The following is a 19,597-nucleotide window of genomic DNA, read 5'->3' on the forward strand; positions in this document are numbered from 1 at the left end:
GTTTAATAATATGAATTTAGCTATGTAATGTCAAAGTTCATCCTGAAGGATCAAGGGAAGGATATTTACAATTAAATTATACTGTCCATGATTTTGTAGTTACTCACAAAATAATGGTATTCATTTCCATGCTGATTTTAACAGCGCTATACATAATGGATTAAAAAAACACAAGACAAACAAGTCAGCAGGAATTTTAACAATACATCATAAAATGGATTTGAATGCATTCTAGTTTACAATGTGGATATGCTATAATTCTGCCAAAAGGCAATGGAGGAGAATGAAAAAAGAAAATTGAAAAAAGAACAAAGAAAAAAAAAAACAATCTGAAAACATAAGATGGAAAGAGAGTGATGTGAGAGTAGTAAACCATAGTTGGAAGACAGGGATAGTGATAGAATATGATATATAGGGGATTAGCATTAAGAGATATTCCGATATATAGAATTTTAGATGGTCTAGCTGAAGCAGGACAGAGGTAGGAGCTAATTATTACAGGTAGTCATCTATGGTGGATGAACTGGGATTTCCTCTTTACCTTTTATAGCTCAGCTTTTAAAATTCCTCTGTTTTACTGTGGTGAGTTAAGCAATGGAATGGACAGAATACATATATGTACATATATACTGTATAATGTAGCCAAAGAGAGAGAGAGAAAGAAAGGAGCGTGAGAGAGATTATTTAACATAAGACACATACATGCTTCATATATTACCTGTAGAAAGAGAAGGAATCATATACATAGAAACAAATGTGAGCTGCTAGACATACTAGAGGGAGAGAGGAAGCTCACACAGAAAAGAGGGAGAGAGGCTTAGTGAGGAACAAGCAGAAAAAGAGAGAGGAAGAGATAGATTGATAACAACATACAAGCAAGAGCCAGAAAAGGAAGATTTAACTAGAGAGATATGGAAATATACAATAAACATGGGGAATAAATGGAGTGAAGACAGCTACATGGATAGGGGGAAGAGGATAAGGGCGTAGCAGTTAGATGCTAAAAGGGGCATTGAAAAGGAAAGCCATACTACACATAGAGGGAGCTTATTGAGGAATCCAGGCACAAATAATAGGACATTAAGGGGCTACTTGGTAGCATAAGAACAGAGAAACTGATTGATATACACACATTTTAATAGAGGAAAGGAGCCAGATATAGAAGAAAGAATATTAGCAGAAATGGTAAGCGGGGTAGAGATACACACTATACATACACTGAGCAAGACCACAGGATAGAGGAGCAGAGAGAGGAATTCACGGAGAGAGAGAGGTGCATACAGTGAGAAAAAGCAGCGAAGGGGGAGGGTTGGCGTAGAGGCAATAAGATAAATTAGATAGGGAGGGAGGAGGAATACTGAGAAATAAGGGTATGGAAGAAAGAGGAAAATACATAGCGGTAAAATAGAGTGGCGAGAGGCAGGCGGCACGGAATAGGAAAACCCAAGTAAGAGGCATGGAGATGGACAGACTGCAGGACATGGAGGAATCCTCGGACTCCGATCCCGTCTGCGGGGAAATCCCGGCCACCAGAGTTGAATTGACTGTATCCTGCAGGTACGTGCAAAATGCGGATCATATCCCTTCCTAAATGTCTCTCGGTAGACTGTTAGGGCTCATGTGGGTGTCTCCTGGCGTCCCCTCGTCTCCGTGTATAAACTAAAGCACCTTCTCCCATCATATGGACATTCAACTTTTCAACAGAAATTGCAAGCCCCGATGTATGTCTTTCTATTTAAATGCACATCTCGGCCCGATGAACGCACAAATGTCTGTAATTAAGGTTTCAGGCGAGCAATTAGCGGACGATCAGCATACATCATATATATATATCATTCAAAGTGACGCCCTTGTGTTGTGACTTATAGGACTTGTGTATATACCTTTAATTGGTTGGCAGTGTTATGCATCGATTTTTATGATTATGCCGGTAAAAGTTAAGAAGCACATTGTATTTAAAAGGAACAGGTCTATGCCCAGACCTCTTTTCTAACGCATAAACGGTGGTATGATGTATTTGGAGCTTCTCTGCCATGAAGATATCTCTCAGTAAATAAATAATGACTCTTTTGTAGTTTCGTTATATACCACATCAGTTTGGTATCTTATTATTTTTAATTCTTCTCCATGTATACGTATATGGAATGACCAATTAATACAAATTGCTGTACAAGTCTGTATACAGCGCTACGGAATATGATGGTGCTATATAAAACAATAAATAATAATAATATAGACTCCCTTGTGTATCTGTACATACGTCAGTTTCACTATGTATCTACGAACAGACTGCCAGCTAATTGTCATGTATATTTACATGGACTGCCAGTTTATAGCTATCCATGCATATATATAGGTCTTTATACTGACTGCTCAAACAGAGTCAGAATGTGAAGGGATGGATATTACACCCTTATATTCTTGCGGTTATAACTATATATTTATCTGGCGAAAACAAACAGTCTTTACTCCTCAGCCAAATGGCCCAGTTGGTTTAGCATAGACCATAGAGCCCATTAGATCAAAATGTAGATTTCAGACTTCACCAGGACCTGTAACTCAAAATCTAGGCGTACTGATATTTGTGCTCACACTGAATATCAGGAATATAGTGGCCCTTAAGTAGACTTTAACTAGTCTTGTCCAGTACGTATCCACCAAAAGAGACTGTGAGAGAAACAGTGAAAGGAGCACTGAAAGCACCCAGTCGTGGTGTAAAGGATGCCTAACTTTATGTAATGGGCAGTAGTCCAGAATCTTCAAATGAGAGTAGCCCAGCTACTGCCCCTCTTGCCGGCCCTCAGTAGATTTACTGACTATTACCTCCTAACCTTGTATATGTATAGAGAATGTGAGCTTCCGTTTGAATTTCTATACAGTCAGTTGCTCTGTATATCTAGGTTCCGCTGTTGGCTCTTATTCACATCTGCCCCGACTTCCAAGCTTATCTAAAAAATTATGCTATATCTTTATATCTATGAATAAACTTTGGCATTCCCGTCATGTGTTTACTCTATTGATCGACAGATCCTCTCACATTCCTTTTTACTCCACTTCTTTTTAATGTTTTAATTGGAAGAGTCCCATACCAATTAGAAGCTGAAGGCTCAGAACATGGTTATTAGTGATAGAACATAGAGGAAGCTATCGATTTGTTAAGTGTACTGAAAGCAATGCAATTATTACGGAGGGCCACATTTGTTTTTGGGCCAGGGGGTCATATACAATCTACCAGCACATTCACCAAAAGAGTAGGAGATTGGGAGTTAAGGGACAAAACATCTGTGATATCAGGTCACCACCCACGTCATATCACATGCTGACCTATATCCCGGCATGGGACATTGGGAAGTGCGTAAGTATATTAATGCACAGGGTATGAAACAATTTAAATGATCTGTTAATAAGGATAGGAGGCTATTCATTAAAATGTTAAAACATGGTTGGGCACTGGGCTGCTGGAAGGTGTTGGATAATGGATAACAATGTCAACCAGTCATTAAAAATTTTATCCTCAATAGCAACGTTTCTAACCACATATCACAAAGATACATGAAAATATTAGTTATTGGTATACTTCCTGGTTTTATCAGAAAGGAGAACCATGAGTAGAAACGCTGCTGAAGTGCAATAACAAGTAGATTCCAACAGCTTTTATTATTTATTAAATTTTTATCTTTATTGATAACACTTGGGGCGCTCCAGTTGTCTTTACTTTTTATAATTTTTTTTTTATTTCAGGTGTGGTAAAACAGTTGCTTCACCCATCTGTTGAGCAGCCTAGTTCACATATCTGATACTTAATTGTTGTTTTACTTTTAGCGTTTACCGCCATCATGGTTTCTTTTTTATATGTTAATAAACAGTAGATTCCAACAGCTTTAATATACTATTAAAAGGAGGTACAATAATATTTTATTAGTAATATTACAGAAGATGTTATGGCTTCCGTGATACAAAGGTCTGCAACAGGGTAGACATAACTCAAATGATTTAAGTAAATTAGGAGAATGGTCGAGAGTGTGGCAGCTGCAGTTTAAAAAAAAATAGCATTGGGGGAACTGTTCAGTCAGTGACAACAGAAGAAAGGGACTTAGGAGTAATTATTTCTGATGACTTAATCGTAAGCAAACAATGCAATAAAGTCTGAAAAAGCAAGCAGAATGCTGGGTTGCATAGGGAGAGGCATTACCAAGAGGGAGGTGATTATTAGTCTTTTGCATTGGTATTCGGGAGAACATGAAAACGAAAACCGTTGCATTTTCGTTGTTCAAACTGAATAACGAATAAACTAATACGGCAGCGGGTAAACGTATACGAAGTACCTCCTAACTAATCTCCCTGGTCCCTTCCTCCCATACAAGTCATTGCCTCTAACCTACCTTGTCTACTTAGCATTGCAGGGGTTAACGGGAATGGGAATCTGTAGGAGTTAAAGGTCCGTAAGAGCGACTCTATTGGTTGCCATCAGGGAGCTCCTTTGGCATCAACCGATGAAGAGCAGCTGTCTTTCATTGGTTGGTGCTAGAGGAATCCCCAGGGCCGGCCCTACAATGGAGCCGACTGGGGCAATTGCCCCAGGCGGCACTTCAGAAGGGGCGGCACTTTGCTGCCCCAAGCGGTTTTTTTTTTGTTTTTTTTGAAGCGGAGGAGAGAGAGAGGGGCACCCAGTGGTTTTCGCTTACCCGCTCGGCGCCCCTCTCTCTCTCCTCTGCGGCGAGTTTCCCTGTTCGGTCTCTGTGCCGGCTTGTAATGCAGAGCGCCGGAAGTGACGTGAATTTCCGGCGCTCAGCATTACAAGCCGGCACCGTGGCAGCACAGGGAGACTCGCCGCAGGACTGTTTAAGGGTAAGTACCGGTGGGGGGCGGGTAGATAATGCCGCCCCCCCCTTGGCGGGGGGCGGCATTTTAAACTTCGCCCCAGGCGGCGTTAAGTCTTCGGCCGGCCCTGGGAATCCCCTCCCGGCAACCAATAGAGTTGCTCTTACGGACCTTTATCTTCTGGAGCCAGGAGACCAGTGGTCTCCCCAGGCCAAGTTTCGGCTTCAGGAGTTAAAGGTCAGTACGAGCGACTCTATTGGTCGCTGGCAGGGAGGTCCTCTGGCATCAACCAATGAAGGCAGCTGAGTCTTAGACAACTGCTCTAAGCAACTTTGCCTTGGAGCAACAGGGATTTGAATCTCCCTGGCAAAGAGCAAGGTGCACCCTGGAGCAACTTGGTCTGGGAAGACCAATGGCTTCTGTGTTTTTTTTTTCTTGCGAAGACCAACACTAAGACTTGGCCGGCACCCAAGTCTAGTGGTTATGCCACTTTACAGGTCTCTGGCCAGGCCTCACCTAGAGTATTGCATACAGTTCTGGAGACCCCATCTCCAAAAGGCTTTTGACACATTTGAGAGAGAGTTCTCAGGGAAGATTAAAGGATCTTAATATGTATAGCTTGGAGGAAAGAAGAGCGAGGGGGTGCAATAGTACTTCAAGGGATTCAACAAAGTACAGGAGGCAAGCTTATTTGAAAGGAGGGTCAATGTTAGAACAGGTCATAGTCTAAAACTACAGGGTCAGAGGCTTAGTAACATAAGGAAGTTCTACTTTACTGAGGTGGCAGTAGATAAATAGAACTGTCTCCCAGCAGAAGTGGTGGAAGGATTTTAACAGGCATGGGATAGACATAAAGCTATCCTCACTTTAGGACCTGACCAAGGACTGATTTTTACATCAGGAAAAATTCTATGTTTCCGTATGACACTTCATATGTCACTTAACATAAACATCATATTCAATTAACAAACGTAACCTGAGCCAACGCATTGCACTTTTAACCACAATCACCAAGTGAAACCACCAACATAACTACCACAGGCTGGCAAAGGTGTACCAATTATATCACCGTCGAGACCACTGGCCCCCCATTCCCAGTAGCCCATAATAACGAACTGGACTCAGCATAACAACTGCCAGGGACAGGGAAATGTGACCACCTTGCATTTCACTGCCCCCCACCACCACCTCGACCGCTCACGCCAAGCCAGTTTGGATATTCAGCAACCAAATATCCAACCCTATGTCTGAAAGGTGAACTCCGTCTTGCAGAAATAAACCAGAGGGATCCCCATCCAGCCCCCAATGCTTCACAATCACTGCCCCCTAAGGCCAAAAGCTGAGAAATGGTCTAATTGACCTGCTTCCTAGCGCGCTTAATACCCACATGAGAACTTGCCACCGCAGGTGAGTAACCATTTCTGACCACACAAACAACGTCTGGCAGTATCCACCCAAACATCACTTAAAATCTGCCTTCATGTTGGCGATTAAAACCCGGATGGGGACATAACCCAAGTTGATCCCCTCCATATAAAGCAACAGGACCTTGGGCACCCAGTGTACCTAGGCATGGTGAGGCAGCTTCCAGGTCACCTTGTCCCATCTCATACCTTGCCAACCACCGTACCACCACTCTCTCGGGAACAAAGCTGGATGAACATTGCAGCCCAATACACAAAGGAGTGCACCAGGATCCACACAAGTATCTTGCCTGAACCTATAAATTAAACAAAATTTACATATGTACCTCTAAGCAGATGGGGCCTAATGTAAGAGCAAAACCGATTAGATTCCCCTGGTATTTAGACAGGAGAGAACTGGCTTGTTAAATCGGAAGAGATCTGCCCAACTGCGGCCTGCTAAAAAGAAATGCCTGAGCAGCCCTAGTTGGGTACAAAGGGCTCCCTGGCAAACCCTGCAGGATCAAAAAGTGAGCCTGGTGAGTCTTAGACCCCGAACCTTAACCTTTACTACTCCTCATCCAGCAGTAAATCCTCAAACTGTAAACTACCGTGAACTCTCCTATTTCCAACTTCCCTACTCTGAAAGCCCCAAAAAGTGCCAAAACAAAAAAGGGCCTAAATAGGCTAAATTCCTCCACTGACATAAACACTCACCAATCAGGCCAACCAAGTCAACTAAAAGCTCATAAAACACACAGGGGGTGTGAGTCATTACATCCCGAACACTCATGTCAGAATTGGCAGATTGTCCCCCACATGCACAACCCCTAAATACATTTCCAGCAGTACCTCTTCTGTAATCGAGCAGGGGCCCTAAGGTTCCAGAAATGCCGGCTGCGTGCATTAAAAGGCTGTGACACAGTCCCTAAAAGGCCATGACACTGGCACTATGACGGGCTTCCACAATGCCATGTCCTTAAGGTTCCAGCAGACACCCTGCCTGATCATTTGCCTAAATTGCTAATTCTAGCGAAGCCACGACCCTCAAACATCCTATAAGCCTCCCTAATACTATCCTTTGGCGTGACCCAGGGCATCTCCCACAGCCACCCTCTCTATGTGTCATGTTACAGTAAGTGTTTATTCGTGAGTGTTAGTGCATATAAGTATGTGTTATAATGACTGTGTTTAAGATCTGTAGGGGGGGCATTTTTCACTGCACCCCTTCCAGTTTCACAGGATACTACAGATACAGATATACCTGGGTTATCTTTCAGGCTGTCAATTATACAAGTGGCAGCAGCTGGGTAAATGTATACAGTAGACATGTACAAATAGGCCAAAAACGATTCAGACAAATTTTTCAGTTTGTTTTTTGGCCCATTCATTTTCAGGCAGCACATTTTGTTTCCTGCCCATTGAGTTCGGCTGAAAATTTGGGGTCATTTTTAATTCTTTGCCTGGTGCCCACTTCCAATGGCAGGAGAGAACTTCAATGCAAAAACTGTCATTCTGCCCTCACTTGAACTGAGGGCAATATGGCGGTGCTTGCTGTGACATCATTTCCCCATCCCTCCAATTGGGGCAGAGGATGTTACTGCAAGCGCTGCCATTTTGACCTCAGTTCAAGTGAGTGCAAAATGATGGCTCTTGTAGTGATGTCCTCTCCTCCAATTGGAGGATTGAAAAGATCATATTGCCCCGAGTTCAAGTGAGGCCAAAATGGCGCTAGGCGACGTCTTCTCCTCAGATAGGTGGATATGGGAGAGGACGTCACATTAAGAGCCGCCGAATTTACCAAACTTCTGTAAAGAGATGAGTCTTACAGAATGAGTTGAGGCAGCAGTGGTATTTGTGGCCAGGACTGCTGGAACATAAATCCATTCCATTTGTAAATATGGCCCAACATCAAGTAGATAATTCCATATGTATATAGTGGTATCCCCTCTTTCTGAATGTCTAACACTCAGCTCTCTCTATTTTGGTATAAATTATTAACACAGCTCAATGTCTATCAAAAATGACCAACAGCTATTTTCAATGCTTTCTTTTAGATACTACTTATTTTAATATTTGACATTAGCGGTTCTTTCACTGTGCTAAGTTGTCAAGTTATATCACAGCACCTTTAAGTTAACTGTCAGGTCATATACTTGTTTCTGTAAGTATATGCTTGCCAACATGCAGAAAACCTTTCCAATGCTATGTTATCATTGAATAGTCACATCTCACGTGTTACTAGGTATTATTGCAGTTGTGTGGGTTTTTTTAGAACAGATTACAGAAAGCATTTATGGAGATCAAACCACATTTTAATTATTGTACTTCTTTGGTGCAATAATAATAAAAATGTTAATAGCGAAGGGAATATGTGGCACACTGAACAGTACAGTATACATTGATTTGTGAAAGCCCTACTCGTAGGCGCATAGGAAAGATATGAAAGGCATACAAATGTGACATGAATTTATCATAATATCTCATGTATTGTGGTCCTCGTTTATTTCCCTATTTGTGTACAATTAAATTCATCACTTTAATGCATATGATAGCTGTTTGGCCCCATTTTTTTGTGATCCTTGCATATATACGGAGAATTCTGCAAAATCGTCCTATATTTATTTGCCCATTTCCCCGCCCCCACATATTTTACGTTCAGGAGATGTGTACAATTGAGGTACTTATGTCCAATCAGATGAAGCACTGGCTTAGGGAATGCTGTGGGTTCAGACTTATGTGCATATGTGTGGAAACAGTGGTTAGTGAGCTAAGTGGTGCCAAGTTTGGTGGTGGAGGGATACTGGTATGGGGCTGCTTTTCAGGGGTTGGGCTAGACCCTTTACTGCCAGTGAAGGGAAATCTTCATGCTTCGGCATACCAGGACATTTTAGACAATGCTATGCTTCCAACTTTATTGGAAAGGCCCTTTTCTATTCCAGCATGGCAGTGCACAAAGCAAGGCCCATAAAGATGTGGTTGGATGAGGTTGGTTTTGGAAGAACTTGACTGGCCCTTGACAGAGCTTTGACCTTAACCCTATCGAACACCTTTGGAATGAACTGGAACGGAGATTGCGAGCCAGGCGTTCTCATCCCACATCATTGTTTAACCACACAAATGCTCTGTTTCCCACAATCCAAAATCTTGTGGAAAAGCCTTCACAGAAGAGTGGAAGCTGTTATAGCAAAGGGGGACCAACTACATTTTAATGTCTGTGTATTTAGAATGCAGTGTCATAAAACTCCCTGCTGGTGTAATGATCAGGTGCCCCAATACCTTCGTCCACATAGTGTAAATTAGATTAAACAAATAAAACTATAATTTTTTTAAATAAGAAAAACATAATTTTTATTCATTTTATACAACAATAAACTTGAAAAAATAACCATCTCCACTTTCACAACATAATCTAAACCAGGGCTGCACAACTCAAGTGCTTGAGGACTGCAAGGAGGAACTGTGAATCCTTTCTTGAAATATTTCTTCACATATGGTGGGATATGCAAAGATGTGGCCTGTTTGCTGCCCCTAAGGACTGGATATGTGATCAGTAGCCCTGATTTATTCAAAGCTCTGTATTTTCTTTCCTTTCATGAAGTCGCAATGAATGCGACATATCTTCAATACAAGGGGTGTAACAAGAAACCACAGGGCCCCAGTGCGAAAATTGTCCTGGGGCCCCCCGACTTCACCAAGCAGCGTGTCCTACAGTGCCAAACAGCTTGTCTGTGCCACATGTGCCCCAAACAGCTTGTATGTGACACCTTTGCCCCAACCTTCTTGTCTATGTCATTTTTGTCCTCAAATAGCTTATCAGTGCCCTCAAACAGCTTGTTTGTGCCATCTTTGCCACCAGACAGCTTGTCAGTGCTCCAGATAACCTTCTTGTGCCATATTTTACCCCAAACAGACTGTGCCATGTTTGGTACCCAAAAGCTTGTCTGTGCCATCTTGTATCCAAACAGCTTGTCAGTGTCCCCAAACAGCTTGCCTGCACCATCTTTGTGCCAAACAACTGGTCAATGCCACCAAACAACCTGTCTTTTACCCCTAAACTGCCTGCCTGTGACATTGTTGCCTCTAAACAGCTTGTCAGTGCCCTCAAATAACCTACCTGTGTCCCTGCCCACACCATATACCTGCAGGAGTTGTGTGCATCTTCCTCCATGCTGCATCCATCATGCATCTGAATAATAACAGCATGTGTCCCCAAAAATGCATAAGGGGTTAAACCCAAGCCAATAAGTTGTCAGTAAATTGTGATCTCTAAAACATAACTTTTAATAGATAATAATAATTTTAATACATAATAAATAAAATGGCCATAGAAAATAAAAATGAATCAATAATTCTGATACATAAACTGAAAACTGCAAGGCCCACAGTAAAGCCTCCTACCCCAGGCTCCAAGTATTCCGGGAGCCAGGGGAGGAGACAATGCTAGCTAATAGCATGATCTCAATATTCCAACTATATGCACTAAATATAATTGTAATTCTAACACCCAAGCTAACTCGAACTGCAGAATGGAATATGGAGAATAAAGATTATAGTGATAAACCTTATGAGGAATCTCTATCACATTTGACATCTGACAGGGATATTGAGCAATGATATTATTCCAGAATGGTTATACGGTAGCGCTTCTTTTGCCATCTTGGTTTCTGCCTTTCTCTGCAGTCTGGATATACAATATAAGCTAATTTTTTCACAGCTACGTTTCAATTACCCTGCCCCCATATAATTATACATGCCTTCTGTGAAAAGCCGTTATTGGTCTTGGTTGAGAACTCTGCTAGTTATGAATATCCTTTATGCTTTCCGGCATTGAACCTCAATAAACATGACGGATTACATATAGCATTGGGTAAAAGCATTACAAATTTGGGACTATATTTACTGAAATTTGGTCAAAGAGTAGAGCTGGGAGGTAACTTTTGTAATTTGGCTGGGTTGTGTAAGTAACTAGTTTCTAGACAACATACTGCTTCATTATAGTTTCAACATTCTGCAATTCTGCTGTTCCCATATCCCCTTTTGTTATTTGCTTCTTGCTGTTAAAAATATTCAGGGTAATGTGGAATAATGTTTATAATAATATAAATAAGTATTCCCCGCAGCAGAAGATTTTGCTGACCCAGTGGAACTAAGAAAGGGGCAGGGCCATCAATTTATTAATGTAGGAAGAAGAATTCATTGCTGATGCATGTTACTTGACACGGTTGGATACAATTGCTCTGAAAATAGGCGCTAATTCTAGGGGTTCATAGGCCTATTGTCATGGTTCCACCTTCCTAGAATGTAAGGAGCTGTTGCCATAGCTACTTGTCATATTAAATTCTGATAGTTAGCAGGCCATATAAACTCACAGATCCAGTTCAGCCTTGCATTTGTATGGTCTCTAGTCTGTGTACTTTTATCCACTCTATGCCTTGTTTTATTTTCACTCCTGTTGCGATGTAGCTTGTATCCTGATTATTCTGGCCTCTTGTATCCTGGGAAAGGTGGCTGGAGGTTGAAGAACTCCACCTAGTTTTTATAGGCAACTCTGGTTTGTGTTAAGATCTATGCACCAGGGTTCTGATTCTTGGACGCGGAGCATAACAAAGGCGACTATTGATTATCAAAAGCCCGTATAGAAACTCTAGAACACAGTATGGACCAAATTGCTCCGGTTTTACAGACCCTATTTAAACGCACTCTTCCAGGATTACAAACAGTTCAGATGCCACCATTGGCAAATTCAGCACCCAGCCAAACTTTGTGCTTTACCCCACCACCACCTTGAGCAAACTGAGCTAAGTTTGTTCAATCAGTGTTCCATCCACCTTGGAATGACATCCCATCTCTTTCCATCTGACCGAGCTAAGGTGAACATTTATGCAATCTGCACAAGCAATGGGCTTCCACCAAAGAAGCACTACCTCTGAAAATGTAAAGAGTATAGCCAGTCCTTGTTGCTATAGCAGCTTATCATATTTGGGTTCTGATCATGCGACCTGCTGATTGCCACCAAGCAGATGCAGCTCAGCAGTTAAACTCTCAGAGCTTTCATGCAGCCTCTAATCTGTGTACTAGTAAAACAAAGGCAGGGGGAAAGAAATCTTGTAAGCGCGCATGAGAGCTAGAAATCAGAGGAGAGGATAGATAGAAATCATTGGATGAGCAGAGGGACTCTAAAGTGTATTTAGAGATGAGTGAGGAGATGTAAGAAGGGGAACCACTGTGAAGGCTAAGACAGAGTTACAATAATCAAGGTGGGAGATAATAAGGGCATGGACAAGAGCCTTAGTGGCATCCTGTGTTATGAAGGGACGGATGTTTATAAGATGGAGACGGCAGTTTTTAGAGAAAGACTGAATGTGGGGGGCGAACGAGAGGTCAGAGTCAATGGTGACACCAAGACCACCATAGCACCAATAACATTAAGGGAAACTAATGAGGGAATCTTAGCATTGGAGGGATGGAAGATGAGAAGTTTGGTTTTGGAGATATTGAGTTTCAGGAAACGTGCAGACATCCAGGTAGAGACAGACACAAGGCAGTTAGTGACGTGATCTAAGACAGAGGGAGAGAGATCAGGAGAGGATAGATAGATCTGGGTGTTATCAGCATACAGGTGGTATTGAAAGCCAAAGGATGAGATTAGTGTGCCAAGTGAGGAAGTGTAAAGAGATAACAAAAGGGGTCCTAGAACTAAGCCTTGGGGGACCCCTACTAAGAGGGAGAGGGGAAGTATTACTGGAGACGGAAACACTGAGGGTACGATCAGAGAGGTAGGAAGTGAACCAGGAGAGAACAGTGTCACGAAAACCAAGAGCATGAAGAGTTTGAAGGAGAAAAGTGTTGAAAGCAGCAGAAAGGTCCAGTAGGATAAGCATGGAGCTGTGACCCTTGGATTTAGCAGTGAGTAGGTCATTAGTAACTTTAGTAAGGGCAGTCTCAGTGGAGTGTCATGGGCAAAAAACAGATGTATTAGCATATATTGTATCCATAAAATACAGTAATTGATTCCCATGTTTCATGTTTGAAAGACAGGAAGAAGATAATAGTGTGTCCAAATTACGGTATGTTCTGCCATAGTTCTTTATGTTCACCCTTATCCCTAAATGAAGTAAAGAGGCCCACAAGGTGTGCTGTCACTACCGCTTCCTTACCCTCCATTCTGACCTTTTGGGGTTGCGTGGCAATAATAAATCACATTATGTTGGTCAACAGCATTGCTTTACAAGCCTTGGTTCTTGTAGATCATATGCCATGGACGTAGCACTGGATGGTCCTATGCCATAGCTCTGCATATATTCTGGCTAATCATTTGAGGCTTTATTCCATGGTGGAACTATTCTCACAAGTTCCTCTGCCGTTGGGCTAGACCATTATTAAATTACCACTAGAGCTGGGTCAAAAAAATCTCTGAAATTGGGCAGAAAGTTGATTTTGTTATCAGGGGGCTGTATGTCTTTATTTTTTTAAGCATTGCTATTTTAATTTTACACCTTATTATCCAACTCAATTAAATGCAAGCAAATGAACAAAGACACCTGTTAGATTTAGCTATATTGCAATATCCCGGGTTAGGCAGTAATTATTGTAATTAGTTAGATGAGAATTTTCCGACTTTAACTCCATACAAGAGAGCACCCTTTTCGTGTGGTGTCTTATTTGAAACAGTGTCACCATATAATCTAAAATGATTACGGTCATTTAACTCTTTTAATGGTGTACGCTAAATATGTCAACATAAACTTACAGGATTTAAGAAAAAAATAGTATACTGTGCATGACAGTATATATGTAAGTTCTATAAGACATAATTGTTAACCCTTTACCGATTTCAAACAAGGAAATCTATTACTATTACCGTATATTTGGCCTAATAATAACTGGGTTCATTTAAATTGTAACTATTTCTATACTTTACAGGCTAAATATTCAGGACAAATACCAGTCTTCGGCTTTCTTCATTAATGCATACTAGGATTTGACTGTCCACTTTTTTGTTTTGTTTACTTTGTGCCCTGCTTTTTTTTTGTTCACAGATTTTTTGTGCACACATTGTTTTACATTGCCCAGATAAGCATTCGTCTTAATGTTTATTTTCATTTCCTTTTTTACACCTTATCCAAAAGTATGCCATCAAGTTTTACCAACAAACAATAATACATATACATTTCTACCTTAAGTTTGTTCACATGTTTTTTGATTGGAAGATAGGAAAGTCAGATTGTGTTATCTGTGTTAACACACAAGAATAGGAAATGGGGCTTGACAACAATGTTTTTTTTCAGATGTGCTTTATATGACTTCGCTTTCTGTTGTATATTACTGCTATATGAATCTTTAAAACATTTAAAAAACGTCAAATGCAATCCCACTCATCTAACCTCCAGGCCCCTTATTAGATACCTCGCAAGTGTCTATTTTTAGTGGGACACTCTCGATTTTCAGGCACTGTCCTGCTTTTGTGGGGATCATGGGTCAGTTTGGGGGAAATTCAGCAAGGACAGACCTCAATCACAGTTCACAAAAGACAACCTTGTAATGTATGTTTCAAGAGGGCCGCAATATAATGTCATATACTGGTCTTCAGCTTTGCAGATAGGCTGGATAGGTACGGATGCTCCTGTCCGGGCCCCACCTCCAAAGTGTCCTGCTTTGGACTCCTAAAATGCCAGGTTGGCATTCCTAGTTTACAGAATGAATCAAACCTTATTGCGTTCTGTTTAAAGCAGGGCTCGAGAAATCCCAGGCGTCAGGTCGCCATGGCGACTCAGAATTTAGTCCTGGCACCTAGGTGTTTGACAGCCTGTGATCGCGGGGGGGGCGCTGCTGCTGCTGTCTGCCCAGGAGTCTGGGCAGACAGCACAGCCACTCTGAGCCCGCCCCCGAGCCTGAGATCACTCCCACGGAGTGATTCTGTAGGCTGAAACCACGATTGCGGGAAAACCTGAAATCGCGTTTTCAGCTGCCACAGGCAGCTTCAGGAAAGGGGGTTGAGTGTTGATTGGGTCCCCACACAAGTGTGGGTACCTGACACAACACCCCCCTGCTGCCTGATCGCTCCATGAGAGCGAAAGTGCAGCGTTAACCCCTTCAATGCCATTTTAGGGGTTAATTCCTGTTTTGCAGCAAAAACGAGCCCCCACAAGCCCTGTGATGACTCCTGTAGGCATGGAAGCCTACAGGAGTCATCAAAGAGACTCCCCCTGCAATGGCTGGTCTATAGACCAGCAATTGCGTCCCAGCTGTCAGAGGCAGCTTCAGGGCCAGGGGGAGAGGGTTTTTTGGTCTCCACATGAGTGTGGAGACCAGCCCCAACACCCCCCTGCTGCCTGATCGCTCCATGAGAGCGACAGTGCAGCGTTAACCCCTTCAATTCCACAATTGTGTATAACACATTTGTGGCAATGCAGGGGTTAACATTTGTCCCCACAAGCTTGTGGGGACTAAATATCAGTCAATGCTGTGTCCAATGGAACATCAGCATTGAAAGCGTTAAAAAAAAAAATTATAAAAAAAACAACAAAAGTCCAGGGTGCTTCCAGGTCAAATGCTGTGAGTTTAGTAAGTGGGCTGATAATTATCAGATCACTCCTAACCAACTGTTAGTTTAAAAAAAAATCCTGGCTCCTAACTTTTTTAGCTGGCGCCTAGATTCACAACAAATTTGTCAAGCCCTTGTTTAAAGTATTTAAATATATATGGCAATTTATGAGAATTAGATAAATCACACATTTACATGTTATTTGTTATATATATTTTGATGTAAATCAAGGCTCATCTTTTTGGACTTGCTAGAATGAACCCCTCACATACAACAAAACAACGTAGTTGCTATTATTCAGGACATTCTTCAATTGTTAACTTGTTTACAGGTACAGTATCTCACAAAAGTGAGTACACCCCTCACATTTTTGCATCCCAATGGATATGCAAGCAGATATAGTTTTAGAAAACTGATCTAAAAATCTAGAAATCAATAAAATTTAACCTCTTCCAGGTAATCATTTCTGCCCAAAACTCTTTTTTTACGGCATCTGTGCACCCTACAGTACAGCAGTTTGCATAAAACTGTAATAATGTCACTGGGAAATGAACATCTTCAGAGACATGCTAAAATTATTGGAGCTACAGTATCTCACAAAAGTGAGTACACCACATGTTTGTAAATATTTTATTATATCTTTTACTGTGACAACAGTGAAGAAATTACACTCTGCTACAATTTAAAGTAGTGAGTGTACAGCCTGGATAACAGTGCAAATTTGGTTTTGCCATCAAAATAACTCAACACACAGCCATTAATGTCTAAACCTTGGCAACAAAAGTGAGTACACTACTTAGTGGAAATGTCCACATTGTGCCCAAAGTGTCAATATTTTGTGTGGCCACCATTATTTTCCAGCAGTGCCTTAACCCTCTTGGGCATGGAGTTCACCAGTGTTTCACAGGTTGCCTCTGGAGTCCTCTTCCACTCTTCCATGACGACATCACAGAGCTGGTGGATGTTAGAAACCTTGCGGTCCCCCACCTTCTGTTTGAAGTTGCCCCACAGATGCTCAATAGGGTTGAGGTCTGGGAACATGCTTGGTCAGTCCATCACCTTTACCCTTAGCTTCTTTAGCAAGGCAGTGGTGGTCTTGGAGGTGTGTTTGGTGTCGTTATCATGTTGGAATACTGCCCCACGGCCCAGTCTCCGAAGGGAGGGGATCATGCTCTGCTTCAGTATGTCACAGTACATGTTGGCATTCATGGTTCCCTCAATGAACTGTAGCTCCCCCATGCCGGCAGCAATCATGCAGGCCCAGACCAAGACACTCCCACCACCATGCTTGACAGTAGGCAAGACACACTTGTCTTTGTACTCTGGTTGCAGCCACACACGCTTGACAACATCTGAACCAAATAAGTTTATCTTGATCTCATCGGACCACAGGACATGGTTCCAGTGATCTATGTCCTTAGGTGTCTTCAGCACACTGTCTGCAGGCTTGCTTGTGAATCATCCTTAGAAGAAGCTTCCTTCTGGGACGACAGCCATGCAGACCAATTTGATGCAGTGTGCAACGTGTAATCTGAGCATTGACAGGCTGACACCCCACCCCTTCAACCTCTGCAGCAATGCTGGCAGCACTCATACGTCTATTTCCCAAAGACAACCTCTGGATATGATGCTGAGCACATGCACTCAACTTCTTGAGTCGATCATGGCGAGGCCTGTTGAAAGTGGAACCTGTCCTGTGAAACTGCTGTATAGTCTTGCCCACCGTGCTGCAGCTCAGTTTCAGGGTCTTAGCAATCTTCTTATGGCCTAGGCCATCTTTATGTAGAGCAACAATTCTTTTTTTCAGATCCTCAGAGAGTTCTTTGCCATGAGGTGCCATGTTGAACTTCCAGTGACCAGTATGAGAGAGTGTGAGAGCCATAACACCAAATTTAACACACCTGCTCCCCATTCACACCTGAGACCTTGTAACACTAACAAGTCACATGACACCGGGGAGGGGAAATGGCTAATTGGGCCCAATTTGTACATTTCCACTTAGGGGTGAACTCACTTTTGTTGCCAAGGTTTAGACATTAATGGTTGTGTGTTGAGTTATTTTGATGGGAAAACCACATTAACACTGTTATACAGGCTGTACACTCACTACTTTAAATTGTACCAGAGTGTAATTTATTCACTGTTGTCAGAGTAAAAGATATAATAAAATATTTACAAAAATGTGAGTGATGTACTAACTTTTGTGAGATACTGTAGCTCCAATAATTTTAGCCTGTCTCTGAAGATGTTCATCTCCCAGTGACGTTATTACACTTTTATGCAAACTGCTGTACTGTAGGGTGCACAGATGCCGTAAAAAAAGAGTTTTTGGCAGAAATAATTAACTTGAAGAGGTTAAATTATATTGATTTTAAATAGATCCGTTTTCTAAAACCATATCTGCTTGCATATCCAATGGAATGCCTGAAAGCACAAGCACTCTCTTCTGGCTATATAATTTAGTGCAATAAAATATTGTTCAGTTATCTGCATTCAATTCTATGAATCCTAAACGTAGACTTTGATATTCTACTGCAATGTTAAATAGGTCAAATTAAGGTAATTAAAGAGTAACTCCAGCCATCATATGCGCTTTATTGTACGCTTTAAGGGTATCTGGTTATTTAAAGCACAGCTGGTTATGTGAAGCTGTCGGATTTAACCATTTTTTACAGTTATGCATTTATGAGGATTTACTGCGATGGATTTATGAGGTCTGACCTGTGCTACCCTAGTACAAAATGCTTGCCATTATTTCCCCTTTAGGTACTGCTGTTGTTTTAAAATAATAGACATTCAGCACCTCAGAGCACCTTTCATTAATCAGGTAGTGTGAATATCTTTTAAGGAAAGGGAATCCAATTTCTGAGGGTATAATGTGGATTTCGATTATGACTTGGTAATGTTAGTGCAGACATAAAATGTCTAAAATGAGTTCAATATAAGATGTTTACCAACTCTTTATTTCCCCAGGAATCTGCTGGATAAAGACACATTTTCAAAATCAGACCCCAGTAAGTACTTATACCGCCATACTTGAATATGCATGTTTAGTATCATATGCAGCTTCGTACAAGGTTATAATAAACAATGCTTTATACTAAGTTTGGCAGCTGCTTAGGGCTACAGGTGACCTACTGGCCTTCCACTAGAGGTTGGAGAAGAAGGGCCTTTGCAAATCTGATCAAAACAAACAGCCATGCTTTCAAAGATCAAAGACACATTTCATAGTCATTACCTTTTATTGGTTATTGGTTTTTCTACAAAAAAGTTGTAGGAATTTCCCAAGCTATGCTACCCAGAACTCTCCCTCTTCTGTAGGCGTCACTTTGGTTTGGGCAGGGCTAGCTGTGTGTAAGGCAAGAGCTAGACATATGTAGAGGCAGGACTAGCCACAGGCATCCTTAGTTGGAGGGAACTGGGCGAGAAACACTGTTCCTCTGCCTGGAGATAAAAAGAGAACTTGTGGAAGCAGGGCTTCACTCTGACACCTTGGGTCAAACCTGAGTACATAGGATATAGAGTCATAAAGGCATTTGGGACCTCAGAGGTAGAGTATTACAAGTCTTATTATTACGAGTCTTGTTATTACCAAATACTCCTCTTAACCCCTTCAATCCCCTATAGACATACCGGGATGTCTAGCCCTTCGTGCAGCGTCAGGAACACATCCCTGCCGCTGCACGGGAGAACAGGCTGTCCGTTTGACAGCCTGGACCCCCCCTGGCAGCAGAAGCCAGCGTCGCTGGCTTTCTGCTGCCCGATCTCCTGTAACAACTTGGTGTGTCATTAGACTTGGGGGACTGAACCACATCCGGGTCAGTGA

General features: G+C 41.9%; 1 protein-coding gene across 1 annotated transcript in view; it reads left to right on the top strand.

Moving 5' to 3' along the window:
* The first annotated feature begins 1,456 nt into the window (after positions 1-1,456).
* LOC149276978 (copine-5-like) overlaps positions 1,457-19,597 on the top strand; it is an 89,244-nt gene continuing 71,103 nt past the window's right edge. The window contains exons 1-2 of the mRNA XM_089503178.1: positions 1,457-1,557; positions 18,745-18,785. Of these exons, the coding sequence (XP_089359304.1) occupies positions 1,457-1,557; positions 18,745-18,785 (142 nt within the window). The remainder of the gene's footprint in view (positions 1,558-18,744; positions 18,786-19,597) is intronic.

This window comes from Sceloporus occidentalis, unplaced genomic scaffold (assembly GCF_023333645.1).
Source record: "Sceloporus occidentalis isolate IW3139 unplaced genomic scaffold, rSceOcc1.0.p SCAF_222, whole genome shotgun sequence".
NCBI lineage: Eukaryota > Metazoa > Chordata > Lepidosauria > Squamata > Phrynosomatidae > Sceloporus > Sceloporus occidentalis.